General features: G+C 51.6%; 1 protein-coding gene across 15 annotated transcripts in view; it reads right to left on the reverse strand.

Moving 5' to 3' along the window:
- The window catches only part of ARNTL (aryl hydrocarbon receptor nuclear translocator like), a 105,047-nt gene that overhangs the window by 31,859 nt on the left and 59,766 nt on the right, over positions 1–13,422 (reverse strand). For 7 of the 15 annotated variants that reach the window (XM_045065794.1, XM_045065789.1, XM_045065784.1 and 4 more), the window contains 6 exons: positions 7,543–7,671; positions 4,713–4,837; positions 3,671–3,823; positions 3,082–3,102; positions 1,334–1,372; positions 992–1,033 (listed from right to left, as the gene is read on the reverse strand). In XM_045065794.1, coding sequence (XP_044921729.1) covers positions 992–1,033; positions 1,334–1,372; positions 3,082–3,102; positions 3,671–3,810 — 242 coding nt within the window. In that variant the 5' untranslated portion in view covers positions 3,811–3,823; positions 4,713–4,837; positions 7,543–7,671. The other 8 variants (XM_004752015.3, XM_004752011.3, XM_045065790.1 and 5 more) reach the window with 5 other exon arrangements.

Consider the following 13,422-nt stretch of genomic DNA (forward strand, 5'->3'; position numbering starts at 1 on the left):
GGACGTGGAGCCTGACAAGAGCAAAGCACTTAGGACAGCCACAGGGGGGCGGGGGGGGTGGTGATCCTGGAGTAACGGAGAGGTCTCGGAGGTTTGTGAGGAACCTACTGTGTGGCCTGTCAGAGCCTCACTGACTGAGTCACTAGGTAACTAGCGCCGCCATCATTGGGTCAACCATGACTCCACCAAGACACAGCAGATGCTACATCTGTCCCCAAGGGCTTCCTCTGAAGAATGTCACACTCGTCCCTCCTAGGAGTGGCTGCCCGTCAAGGCAAGGGATGTTTCCCCAGGCATACACGCTCTTCCTGACTTGTTTTCGGCTGCCATTTGTGACTGTCCCCTATGGAGGTGTATCACCAGTGGAAATGTCATTTGCTGCCATAGCAACAGAGCCACCAAGAGGGACCTCCCACCAAGGCTAGGCCGTGTAGGGAAAGCTACAAATCTCAGGCCAGTCGAATTCTGCAGCCCTGGATCTGTGTCAGGACAGCCTCAGAGGGCCCTAGAGCCACTGGGAGGAGAGCAGACCCATGTGGATGGGGTCAGCAAGTGTGGCTGGAGGCAGGAGGGACCAAGTTCGAGAATCTACTCAAGGGCGAAGGCAGCCCCATGTCTGGCCTTGCAATGCAACACGGGCTGCTCTGAGAGGCAAGGCCCAGCCCAAGAATGGGGTCACTGAGCCAGGTCTCCTCTGGAGGCCCTCGAATCAGGAAGGAGCGAGGAACCTGCTGGAGACCGCTGGGGAAGAGCTTCAGCCTGGAAAGGTTTCCTGTTACTTCTGAAGTCCCCTTTAGGTTAAATGTGATCCGACAGCCAAGAGTGAAGGCCAACTCGATGTGGAGAGGACAAGTGGCAGGCAGCCCACATCAACCCCCACCCTGAGCCCTGAAAGGATGCTTAGACCGACAGGGACCAGACACACAGAGCTGCCTCAGCTGCACTCTGGGCAGCCAGAATCAGGATGCTGTATAGACAGGTCTATGCTTACCTTGCATTTTTGATCCTTCCTTGGTGCTCTGTGTATTCTAACCTGGAAGGGAAGGCAGGGGAAAAAAAAAAAAAAAGCAAGATCAGACACAATCCCTGGGAGACTGATGGCCAATTTACACCTCGCTCTCTTCTTCTCAGCTTCATTCATTTCCCTGCTTAATCCCTGTCATCTGTCTCCAACACAAGGGCTCTTGTTAGCCACCCTGGGGGGCTGGGGGGTGAGTATCTTGAGCCTATCCCCAATCAAGGACACAGGTGGGACCTGTACCAAGTAACAGAACATGTAATTATGCAAGGAAAATAGCTATCAGGATGAAGGTCATGACTAGGTTCATGGTACCTTCCGTGAGGGTCATCTTTGTCTGTGTCCATGCTCTCTCTGAAAAAACAAGAGAGAACGTGAGTATTTGTTAAGACATACAAAGCTGCTTCTTACAACATGGAAGGATTGCATTTATCCAGAAACCAAATAAGAAAGTTCAGATTTCTGTAGTATTGATTATCGACGCAGACTAGTCAAACACACACAGCTTCTAGGACTAGTTTCCCTGATGATCAAACAAAAGTTACGTGTGGTCATCAACAGAGCTTGCTGTTAACATACTTTAGGCCCTATTTTAGAAACCGGGAATACAGAGCATTTATGGAAATTCTTAATAACTATATCCAAATAACTATAATATCTTATTCCCCTCATCATTCTGGATAAATGGAGTTTATTCATTTGCAAAACATACCAAGCCTCAAATATACGTGTGCATACATATATATTTGGTGGGGGGGGGGGTGAAGTGAGGAGGGGAGACCAGAGAACCCACAAAGAAGCATTGAGCAGAGCCCTGAGGCAGCTTTTCAAAGACACAGATACACAGTGTTCTGGTTCTCAGCCAGGTGGGAACCCCCGAGGCCCAAGGACCAGGGAGAGAGGGCACAAGTAGGGCTGAGGGCCGTGGAGCCCTGTTTGGCCACTGGGGGTCCTCGTGTCACAGCAGGGATCTATCTCCCTTTTATAATCTCCAATGATCCAGGTTTCAGGGCACCTCACGGTTTAGTGGAAAACAGATTAAAATCCTCCAAGGAAGGAGTTCCAAATCACCCTGGGGTCACCTCACACCCTTCTCCGGTGCTTAAGCTTATACCAGGAGCGAACTGCCTGGCACCTGGGCCTCTCTCTTTCATCCTGTAAGAACAGAGGGATCTGGCCCTTCAAACAATGTAGTCTCAACAGCAAAAACAACTCTTCTCAGGAGCACCAAATCACAGCGTGGGCATTCTAGAACAGGGATTCCCACCCAGGAGCCCTTGATTGCCTCACTGGCACAGAGTTTCTCTAGCTAGTCCTAGAGTGCGGAAGACCGGATTCAGGCCACAGGGGAAAACCGAAACTCTCCCTCCCCTTTTGTCTTAGCTTGTAGCTGATCCCTGAGGCCAGGATGATCAACTCAGGTGAAGAGAGCTCCGCCTGACCCACTGGACACAATTAGCGCATTGAAAAGTCAGGGAAAGGGATGAGGGGTGCTTAATTATAGCGCCTCCATGAGTCACAGAAGATGTGTAAATGGGGTTTCCCTCCAGGGGGAAACCTGGAGGTCTTGGGTGGGGACAAGGTCGGAAACCACAGGTTTAGATAGCAGAGGACTTAGAAGACACCAGTGACTCCAACCACCCAAGGCAAGTGGTCTGTGGAAACCACCTCCTGGCCTCCCTGCTGGGGAGGGACTGCTCCAGAAGAACCCTCTCGGGCCTCACACCCACTCTCCATCCCCTGGGCGTTGGCTTGCTCAATCATCTGGGGTCACTTACATATTAATCATAGCATCTCCTAGTGGGCATCTGACCTTCAGCCACTGTGCTCCCCAAATTCGACCTGTGAACTTCAGCAGAAAGGACATCTGCTGTGGGGGAGATACCTCCTTGGAGATGTTTCCCTCATTAAACAAAAGAAAAGCTCTTAAGTGGACAAGGGGATAAGAACCCAAGCAGTTGCCTCAACAAAACAAAACGTGCCTTTGAATGTTCTATGCAGCTGTTTATTCCCTAAGTGTTTGTATAGTAAAGGGTTGGCTACATATATGCAAATTTACTTACTCAAAAGAAAAGTCATCACGTCTAAAAAGAAACAAAAATACTATTTAATAAAACAGGTACACACTAATTTGAGTAAGGTTTCAGGGCCATACCAATGTTCCTACGGTACTTTCAGAGGGGGCCTGCACTCACTCACTCCCTCCACGAACATAATTAAGCAACTGGGGACTTCCTCAGAGAGAGCCCCAGGCAAAGTCCTCTTTGAAACCACAGAGAGTACCTCCAAACGCTTAACCATCTTGCTCAAAGGAGCCAAGGAGGTTGGAGGAAAAAGGTGAAAGGCAGCGCTTGGCTTTAAGCCTCTTCCTTTTCCCTTGATGTGGCCCAGTTTGGGGAGAGAGAGGGGGATGGGGTGCCTCAGCAGGGCTGGAGGCTCCCTCCTGCTTGCGATCCAGGGAGGAAGATAAAAGCAAAAACGAAACAAAACAAAAACAAAACCCCACTGTGGGGCCACCTAAACTTGGATCTTTCATTTCCATCCCTTTCCACAAAGAGGACCCCTTCTTCCAGGAGAACAGCAGTTGGCCCCTCGATGTGCCGGGAACGGACACCAAGTTAGCCAGAGGAAGAGGAGCCCAGGAGGCCTTACTGGTAGTCGGTAGAGCTGCCTTTCCGTTTGCGGTTACAATCCACGCCACTGGAGCCGAGGGGGCTGGAGAGTAGGTCGGTAGGGCCCGGGGACATGAAGTCACTGATTGTCGAAGAAACGTCCATTCTCTGGTCAGCCATCGGAGGTCTGGAACTGGTACAAGGAGGCACAAAGGTGATTTCTACATGCTCTCCTACCACGGCGGAGGGCCAGGGTGGGCCTGTGGAGGGTCGGGCTACTGGTCTACCACACTAATCCATCTCCCCTGCGCCAGCTGGAATAGGGACACGGCAGGATGGAGAGAGCAGCTGACATGCTTTAGGAGTTAACATAGAGAATGTAGGTTAACCTGTTCATATTGCCCGTTGGTTGGTTTGTTTGTTTAAGATTTTATTTATTTATTTGAGAGAGAGTGTGCACACACAGTGGGGAGTGGGGGGAGCAGCAGAGGGAGAGGGAGAAGCAGGTTCCCATGGGGCTCAATCCCAGGACCCTGGGATCAAGACCTGAGCTGAAGGCAGATGCTTCACTGACTGAGCCACCCAGGCATCCCCCTGCTCATATTTCTGATGAAGCCAAAGTTCAGAGCAACTGGGTAGCTTCTCCTGGGTCCCTATCCCAGGGCACGCAAGAATAATTCCAGAACCCAAGGCTCGAGGACTTAGAGCCCAGTGGTCCTCCCATGGAGAAGACCAGATATTCTCTGACAGTTGTAATTTTATTTTCTTCCAGTCCATAAAATAAATAGGATTTACTGGTTATCTTTGTGTTTTTGTTACTTCTGTAAAAGTCCCAGAAAAGCAGAAAATATCCTTTCTCAGACCATGAGTCCCTCAGGAGTCAGGAAAATATGGTCCCTGTCTAGCATGGGGCCATGCAAAGTCTGTCTTGTCTTCCCTGACTAGCCTTTGTGCCCAGCATCCCCTGCCAGGAAAACCTGCATAAAGGACATAAGGACATTGTAGACCAACTGGCAAAACATTTCAAGAATTCACATTTTATAAGCATGGAGTCAGGTGGCCCAAAAAAGACTGCCAAGTACCTTGCAAGGGACTTCGACTCCAAACCAAGTGGAAGAGGGCCGCGTTCTGCCCACGGACGGGGTCCCAGGTCCACACCACGTGACCGGGGCTGTCACTCCCTCTCTCTGGGCTCAAGTTCCTTCATCTGCAAAGCAAGAAGGGGACTGTGATCTCCGCTCCCTCATTACAGTTCCGCCCACAGACGAGTGCACTAGGGTCAGGTGTGGGCCAAGTTTTCCCTTTCACAGCCACTGCTGGAGGGATCATCTCAGTGCTCTAACTCCAGGCACTAGAGCTATTCTCGCTCAGTCTAAATGTCTAAAAGCAGGACAAAAGGGAACACACGTGGTAGGTCTTGGTACATTCTGGAACACCGTGCTGCCAAAGAGCTCCGATAATTTATATTCCCAACAAGAGCTCCTATCAATCTGAAGGAAAGGACAAAACCCCATTGGTTTTTACTTGCATTTTTAAATGATTACGGATGCTGTCCCTATGTTTATAGGCATTGCTCTGGTTTCCTTTGTGCCCACTCATGTCCTGTTTTTCTACCACATTTTCTTCAGTATGGATGGGCCTCCTAACTCATGTTCACCTGCGCACCTGAACCTGGGGGGAGAAAAGCACACAGTGAACTCACTGCTCTCACTTGCCATCCACGACCTCGCACACCTCCAACGCCAGCGCCGCCCGGTGATCCTCGACCCCCTGCTCGCTTTATTCCCCTCTCCATGACCAAGAACACCACACCCTCTTTCTTCTCCTCAAGCCCCCAACAGCTCTCCATCCCAACTCTCAGCAGACACTTGGCTTTCTACTCCACTGAGAAAAGGGAGCACATCCACCAGCCCGCCTCGCTGCTGCTGGTAGGAATTTTGCTCCTCCAACAGGTGGGGACGCCATTGTCTCATTCCTGAAGACCATTACGCCGGAATTCTGTCCCTGCCACTCACCCAGCACCATCCACTCTCCCCACCCTGCTGGATCACCCTCGTTTGAATACAAACACTCATTTGTGGGGGAAAAAATCACATGTATTTTTGAACTCCATTCCCTTGTGGTCAGTACCCCCATTTCTCTGTTTCCAATTCTTTTCCTCTTACTCAGGATAAGCCAACTCAAATCAGGCTTTTGTCCTCATCATTCCAACAGAACAGCTCCCGTTATGCTCCCTAGGGAGCTCCTCAGTGCTAAATCCAGTGGCTGATTCTCCATTCCCTCCCTACTTGTCCCATCCGGACACCTGGTAGAGCTGATCTGCCCCTCTTGTCTCTTGGCTTTGGAGAGGCTACCCTCTCATTGACCCCTTCTATCTCGGTGGCCACCCTTTCCACACTAGCCTCTTTTGCAGGCTCGTCCCCCTCCCTCACCTCTACATCAGAGTCCTGAAGGTGTTCTCAGACCTTCTCTATCTACAGCCACTCCCTAAGAGATTGGTCTAGCTTCACTGTCCCCAGTAGGATAAAGGCTCGGAAAACTCCCCTACTTTTACCTCCAGCCTGGACCACTCCTGAATGCCAAACCTAGAGGACCTCTTCCCTGAGGTCTCCCTTTGAGTATACAACAAAGACCTCCAACTAAATCAATCCAAACCCCTGGTTGTCCCCAAGCCAAGCCCCTTAGTGATGCTCACATCGATGAGTGGAACTTCTGAATGCTCAGGCCCCAATACTAGAAGTCATCCTGACTCCTTGCTTCCTTTTACAACCTGCAGCCAATCCGTCAGAAGATCCCACCAGCTCAACATTTACAAAGACATCCAAGTTTAACCACTGCTCTCCTTTCTCCTTCCGATTTCTTTTCCAACGTTGCTTCCGCAGTGAAGTGATATTCTCTGAATATCGTATGCTGCAACCCCCCCATCCCTGCTTCACTTTTTCCCATGGCCCCTGATCCATAATTGACTTATTTACTAGCCTTCTGTCCATTAGACTATGAGCATCAGAAGAGCAGGGACTGAGTTTAGTTCACTGCACCGTAGTAGCTGAGAATGCTTTCTAGCATATGGTAAGTACTCAATAGGTGTTGAATGAGTAAGTTTGTACATTAGGAATAGTCATTCCTTGTTTGTCACAGATGTCATCAATAACCACCCCCCTTTTGCCTTTTAACTTGGCTTACAGTATTTATATGTGATGCTAAAAGTGACAGATTTTTTTTAAAAAAGCCTTTTTTTCACCCCAAAATAGAAATATCCTAATATTTTTATAATTTTATTTATATAGCTCTTAATCCATTTGGAAATTACTTTTGGTATACTACCTAAGGTTGGAGACTTCTTTCCCTCCAGTGGATAGATAACCGTGCCAACACCATTCACTAGACCAGACATTCTGTTACGTCAGTTGAAATGTCACCTTTATTGATCGTTATCTATTTTTGGACTTCCTATTCTGTTCCTTTGATCTAGTTACTTCCAATCCAGCACCACACTATCTGTCATTGTGGCCTCATAATACATTCTACTATTAGGTAGAACAAACCCTTGTCCTCTTAGGACTTTTCACTTTCAGGAATTTCCTGGTTATTCCAATTTATCCTTTGAGAAGCATTTAATCACATCAAAGGCACAGATGGGTGGCTGTTAGAAGTTATAATGACAGACATGAAGAGAAGCAGATGAGGGAGGAGCACAGAGCCCTCCCCTCGGGGTCTTGGTGAGCCTCTGGGCCACCTGACAGACATGGGGAGCGACCTCTGGCCCCTATTCCCTCTTTTTGACCAGCTAGACTGTTGCATGAGGTGGACTGTTCCAACTTTTGGACTATGGGGAGAAACCACACTTCCTGAAAGAAGTACTATGGGGGCTGCCAGTGATAGCAGGTGGGGCTGGGGGTGTGATTTTATTACCTGAAGTTAGAGTTCTTGAAGCTCAGATCCACCTTGGGAGGAGCAAGGGACCACTGGACTGATGGGTCACCTCAAAGCGGTTTTCATGGTTTGTCATTTCCTTTCAGGCACTCAACATCTTCTAGAAACCTATAGTGGGGCCCACAAGAAAAGAAAACCCACACAGGTCACTTGGGGGGAGGCACACAGCACAATCTCCTGTTAGCTAAGGGAGAGTCTCAGTGGGGAGAGGCTTGCCAGCCCAGCTAGTTTAGGACAAACAAGTCTTTTGAAATGATTGATTAAACATGGATTCCTGGATGTGGTCTTAAGAGAAACAAGATAATTGGACTTTTCATTTCTCCTACCGGGCCAGGCAATAAAATTATACTGAGTGTGCCTTGTGTCAGGCTCCATTCTGACTGTGTTATGGAGATTCACTTACTGAGGCCCGAAAATAATTCTGAGGTAGATACTCTGTTTTTTTTTCCACTGGATGAGAAGACAAAGACGAGAGAAACTCAAAGATGACACTCGCCAAGGTCACATGGTGAGAGGACACAGGGGCTCCAGGAGCCACATCAAGGTCAAGCAGAGCCATAGGCTCTCCCACGTGAGCCGCTGCCCAAAGGCGGACAAGCAGCCCCGGAAAACAGGCCTCCGGGAAGCGTTAAGCCAGAACACGCGTGCGCAGGGCCCGTCTCTAAGACTGCTGGAGGCACAGTAAGACGCTTGGAGATGGTGTCCGGGGCACTCAAGCACAGGGCGGGCACCCAGAGTGAAGGGGAGTCAGTGGTGAGAAGGCGCTTGAGTTAAAATGGCCTGTGGCCCTGCCTTCTCCTGCTGGCAGGACAGGGCTCTCTGCCAGGCTCCAGGCTTCACGGGAGGCTGCGCCCACCACCCTTCTACTCTCCCCTGGCTCTGCCTTGAGAGGGCGAGACGCGGGCTGTGAAAGGGCCTTTCCTGACCTTCCTGATACAAAGCAAAACTAGTGGGGTTGCCCCTTCTGCTGGCTCCTTGCGGCCCTTGGACTACCTGGGGCTTGACCATTACAGAGGTCTTCGAATCCGTGTCCAGGGCCACGGCTGCTCTCGTCCTCCCAGCTTACTCCTCTGTGCAGTCCGATGCACACACCCTCGCTGTCTGACTCTGGGAGCCAGTCTGGACACGTGCAAAATCATGACGGGATCTGGGACTTCCAGTCCCCAAGCCCACACCCCACACAGACACCAAGTCCCCAGGGCAGTGCTGCCCGAGCGCTTACCATATGTCCTTCCACCTTGGTCTGCCTCCCCACACCGGTCCCACGCTCTTCTCCAGCCCCCAGACCAGCTATCCAGAACCCACGTGGGCGCCCTCTCCTTCCCTCACCCCACCACCCCTCTAACAGAGGGATCTAGCCACCCCCCTCTGTCCCCTGGCCACTACCTTCATCCAGGCTGCTCTCCCCCAAGACTCGCCCCTCCACACTCCAGTCACAGACAGGACACCCCCTTGTTTAAAACACTTCCGTGGCTTTACTGCTCTGCCCCGAGCCTTCCAGCAGCGCCCTGCCGGGCAACATCAAACCTCCACAGTGCGCCCGCTCGCCTTGCGTCCTGTCCCATCTTGCCCTGCTCTGCACATCCTGTGCCGAAAGCGCTAGGCCACCGGAGTACTTAAGTTCTCTAGAGCACGTGGCCTCAACTGTGCCCACGGTGCTTTGCAGGTGTGGCTCCCTTGACCCACCGGTCACCTGGTGAACTCTTGCTTTCCTTTCAAGTGCTTTCAGGTGGCATCTCCTCAGAGAAGCCTTCTGAGCCTTCTCCTCACACCTGTGGCCCTTCCACCTTCTGCCCCATGATCTCACTATTAGGGGGCTCCCCGGATCACACCTCACTCACTGTCCCCCCGGCTTCTCTGAAACTTGGACAAAGCTTCTCGGTACCAAACTCCATATGAAATTTCTTATTTGAACCAATTGTTCCAATACTCAAATTTACTTTATAGAAATAATGAATGCTAGCATAAACTTCGGCACTATATCTTGCAAAATAAAAATCAGAAGGCCTTGCCTGGCTTCAAGCTCCCTGCTCATGGGGAGTCTGCTCTCCCTTTTCCCCTCCCCCCACTCTCCCTCTCGCTCTCTCTCAAATAAATAAGTAAAATCTTAAAAAAAAAAAAAATTCAGAAGTCCTTTCTTATATGCTTGGACCAAGTAAGGAAGCTGAATCAGCTGTGACAAGTATTCCTAGAAATCTCTTTTCTCTCCAAAAAGGTGTTCTTCAATGTAAGACAATGAATGAAACAGGTGGGAAAAAAACCCACCTCTGTGCTATTTCCAAAAGAGAACTGAGCCCAGGAAGGGGGCTCCCAGAGACCACAAGTAACTGGGAGAGGGGTCCTTGCCAGGGGGAGCTTAGGGCCAGCCCTGGTGCTGCCATCCAGGTGACACACAGTGAAGACACTCGTGGGAGAGCCTGGCCTGTAGTCTTGGAATTGGGGGCCACAAGTGTACCCACTTCTGAACTAGAGGCTCCCTGGATGGCAGAGGAAGCAAGGCACGAAGGGACTTGTGCAGTGTGCTTGGGGAGAGCTTGGTGGTCCCCTTGGTTCCCCCTCAGTCCCCTCATTCTCCTTGGAGCTCAAGAAGAAGAGTCTCCGGGGCTTCACACGGAGGAGCACGGGGGCTAGAAAAGAAGTCCCAGCCCCGCTGCCCCTGCAGACACACCTTGGCAGCTGAGGAGGGTGAGGGTGTCACCCTCACCGGCATTGTACGGCACCCAAAACAGACACAGCTGCCCCTCTGAGCAGAGCGGGGTGAGGCTGAGCAGCCCTTGAGAAACCCCCACGTGTCCTCTACAGGACGATGACCACATTGACGCCCACCGATCGCAGACCGGTGTCTCTCTGTGCTGTCCCTCCTCCCTGACCCGGCACCCCAAAATGCTACAGGAAGCAGAGGGAGCATGTAGACTGCATTACGGTTCACATGGTTAGCTGCCCCTTCCCACAAGGACAGTCTGCAGGACAATGCCCCCAGTCAGGCTATGAGACTAGCTTAGATTGACAAATATGAGCGGAAGGGACAGCCTCGACTTCTGAACAGAACTTTTCCCCCGAGGTCCTTGGTGCCAAGACTGGCAACTTCTGGATAGAGACTCCTCCATTGGACGAGGTCCCGGATGGAGAGAGCAGCACGAGGAAGAAAGAAACCTTTGCTCCTATCGCCCACTGAGATGGTGATGGTGTGTGTTCTAGGGTGACCGACTCTTCTGTCTGCCTCAGACCTTCCCACTTGGGCACTGGAAGTCCTGCTTCCCAGAAAACCCCTTTGTCCCTGACAAACCAGGACGGTCGGTCACCTAGGTCCTCCAGTCGTATCTATCCTTCATCCTAAGCTGACCGACATGGGGAGGAGGGAGGAAGCACAGGTGGGATGAAGGACAGCAGAGCCCCTGATCTGGGAGGAGGGAAAGGGGACAGACGTGTTCACGCTGGACTCATTTTAGCTTCACAATAACCTATCCCTTGATGGTGGTCTTCACCCCAGCCTTCCAGGTAGGGGCCAAGGAGGCAAAGCTATCTTGCTCCAGATGACCCAGCTAGCCGGTGGGGACTGCAACCCAAGTGCGTCTGGCCCTGGGCGGGATCTTCTGACTACCGCACCACTGCCAGTCCTGCCCCCAAGACCACCGCACACAGTAAAATATAACAACCCCGAAATGAGCCTACCCGGGGCATGCGGGGAAAGAAAAAAATAATCCTAGTTTAGGAAAGCCACAGAACCTGAACCAACATGTTGTCCCTGGGCTTCCTGGCAGGTGGGGCAGAGAAGGAAATGTACAGCCCTCACACTCGCTGGCAAGCATATCTGATCAGTTCACGGGGACAGACTGAGCAGGCAGGGCAGTCGGCTGGGGAGGCTCTCTTAACTGGACCTGAGGAAACCAGCCCTACAAAAGAACAGAGCACTTCCCCTTTTAAAATGGGACCTCGGGGGACGCCTGGGTGGCTCAGTTGGTTAAGCAGCTGCCTTCGGCTCAGGTCATGATCCCAGGGTCCTGGGATCGAGTCCCACATCGGGCTCCTTGCTCGGCGGAGAGCCTGCTTCTCCCTCTGCCTCTGCCTGCCTCTCTGTCTGCCTGTGCTCGCTTGCTCTCTCTCCCTCTGTCTCTGACAAATAAATAAAATCTTTAAAAAAAAAAAAAATGGGACCTCGGGCGCCTGGGTGGCTCAGTGGGTTAAAATGGGACCTCAGTGAAAGGCTGTCCCCCTCTTTCCCCTACCTTCAGGTGTGACAGCTTGTGAAGCCCCGGGATGTCACAGGGGCAGTGGCTTTTGATGTTGTGGCTCCATAAAGGGGCGTGGCTGGGAAAGTATGGAGGCTCGAGTGGGCACCCCGATGACCCTGTCTCCTAGCTGTCTGCTTACTGATCTGCTTCCCCCCAATAAGGGGCTCCTGTGTGGACATCGCTGCATCCCACGACCTTTACAGGCTGGCCCTGGGCACCGCCCTGGCCTTGAGAGCCACGGCAGGTGGCCCTTGGCCCCCTCCTCCACATTCTCTGCTTTGTGCTGCTGGTGCCCAGCTCCAGGTTTACTGAGGGAATGGGTGAGGAGACGCTCTGGTCTGTTCAGGCAGTGGTGGTCTCTGAGCAGAGCCAAGAGGCTAGAGGGGTCTCCGTATCCTCTGCAAGACCACCTTTGCCCTCCACGGTCACACTGACAGCCTGTGGGGGGTTCGGCTGCCTTGCTTTGCAGCAGATGCACCTAGTGAATGTTCTCCCAGAGAGACCAGGTGCCCCACACCTAAGGTAACTAACTAGTGTTTGCGTTGGGATCACTGAACAAGCGTTTCTCTACCCCCAGGGCACTGGGGATAGAGAAAGGAATCCATAGTCCTAATGTTCAAGATTCCCTCAACCTAGTTGGACAGACAGGGTCTAGATCAAGGTGTGACAGCATGCTCACTGCGCTAGGAAGGGCCACGCTTATGGTGGCTCTGAGCAGCACGCTGCCCAAGTCCAGGATGCGCCCCTGCTCTCCCGAAGTGGACGAGATTTGTGGCGCCATTCTGACAAATTACCAGCAGGTGGCAGTCAAGTGTCTCGAGGAAGGAGGGCCCTTCTTGGCAGTGAAGCATAGGTAAGGTACAGGAGCAGAGTGAAGGAGAAAATACTCAGCTTATTGATTAGCAGGTGTGTGCGTGGTGAGGATAAGGTGAGGAGAAAGAATGAGGGAGGCGGAGAGGCTTGAATCAGGTGCTGCAGATGTCTCCCTGGCAGACTGGGTGGTGGGATGTCCGTTCTGAGCCAGGGAGAGAAGCATTGGGAGTGGCTGGCAGGGGCCCGGGGAGCCCTATTTGTGGTCCTTGTGTCCCCGGTCCTCCCGGCAGCTGGAGATGCTTGGGACTCCCAAAACCAAACACAAGACAAGGAGGCTGCATTTGGAAGCACACGGGTTGGAGGGCCAGCTCAGAGGGTCTCACAGGGGCAGGATTTGTAAATCCTGCAGTATTTCATGAATGAAAACAAGGTTCTTGCAGAAAAGATCTCCAATAGCATTGATGGAGGAGAATCTACAGAATTCCAGTCTCCAGGGGCTCCTGAGGGCTGTTAGAGGGATTCAGGGATGTCATTAAGAGTCACAGCACGGAGCATGCACCTAGTCCAGCACAGTGCTTAGTAAATGTTTGTTGAATGAATGTAAACGAGACACCATCTTGGACCTTTGCCACGTCTATCACTGAAGTACAGGAAGGAGAACCTTTCTTCTTCTATTTTTAATATACAGAACAAGAGAGCCTGGCCCTAAAGACGGGGGAGGAACACTGTCCACCAAAAACCTTATTTCTTGAAGTTGAAGAAAGTTCTGGAAAACATCTGCATCTTGTTCTAAAGGAAGCAAAAGGATGCGCTG

This window comes from Mustela putorius, unplaced genomic scaffold, assembly GCF_011764305.1.
Source record: "Mustela putorius furo isolate JIRA1106 unplaced genomic scaffold, ASM1176430v1.1 tig00003859_pilon_pilon_pilon, whole genome shotgun sequence".
NCBI lineage: Eukaryota > Metazoa > Chordata > Mammalia > Carnivora > Mustelidae > Mustela > Mustela putorius.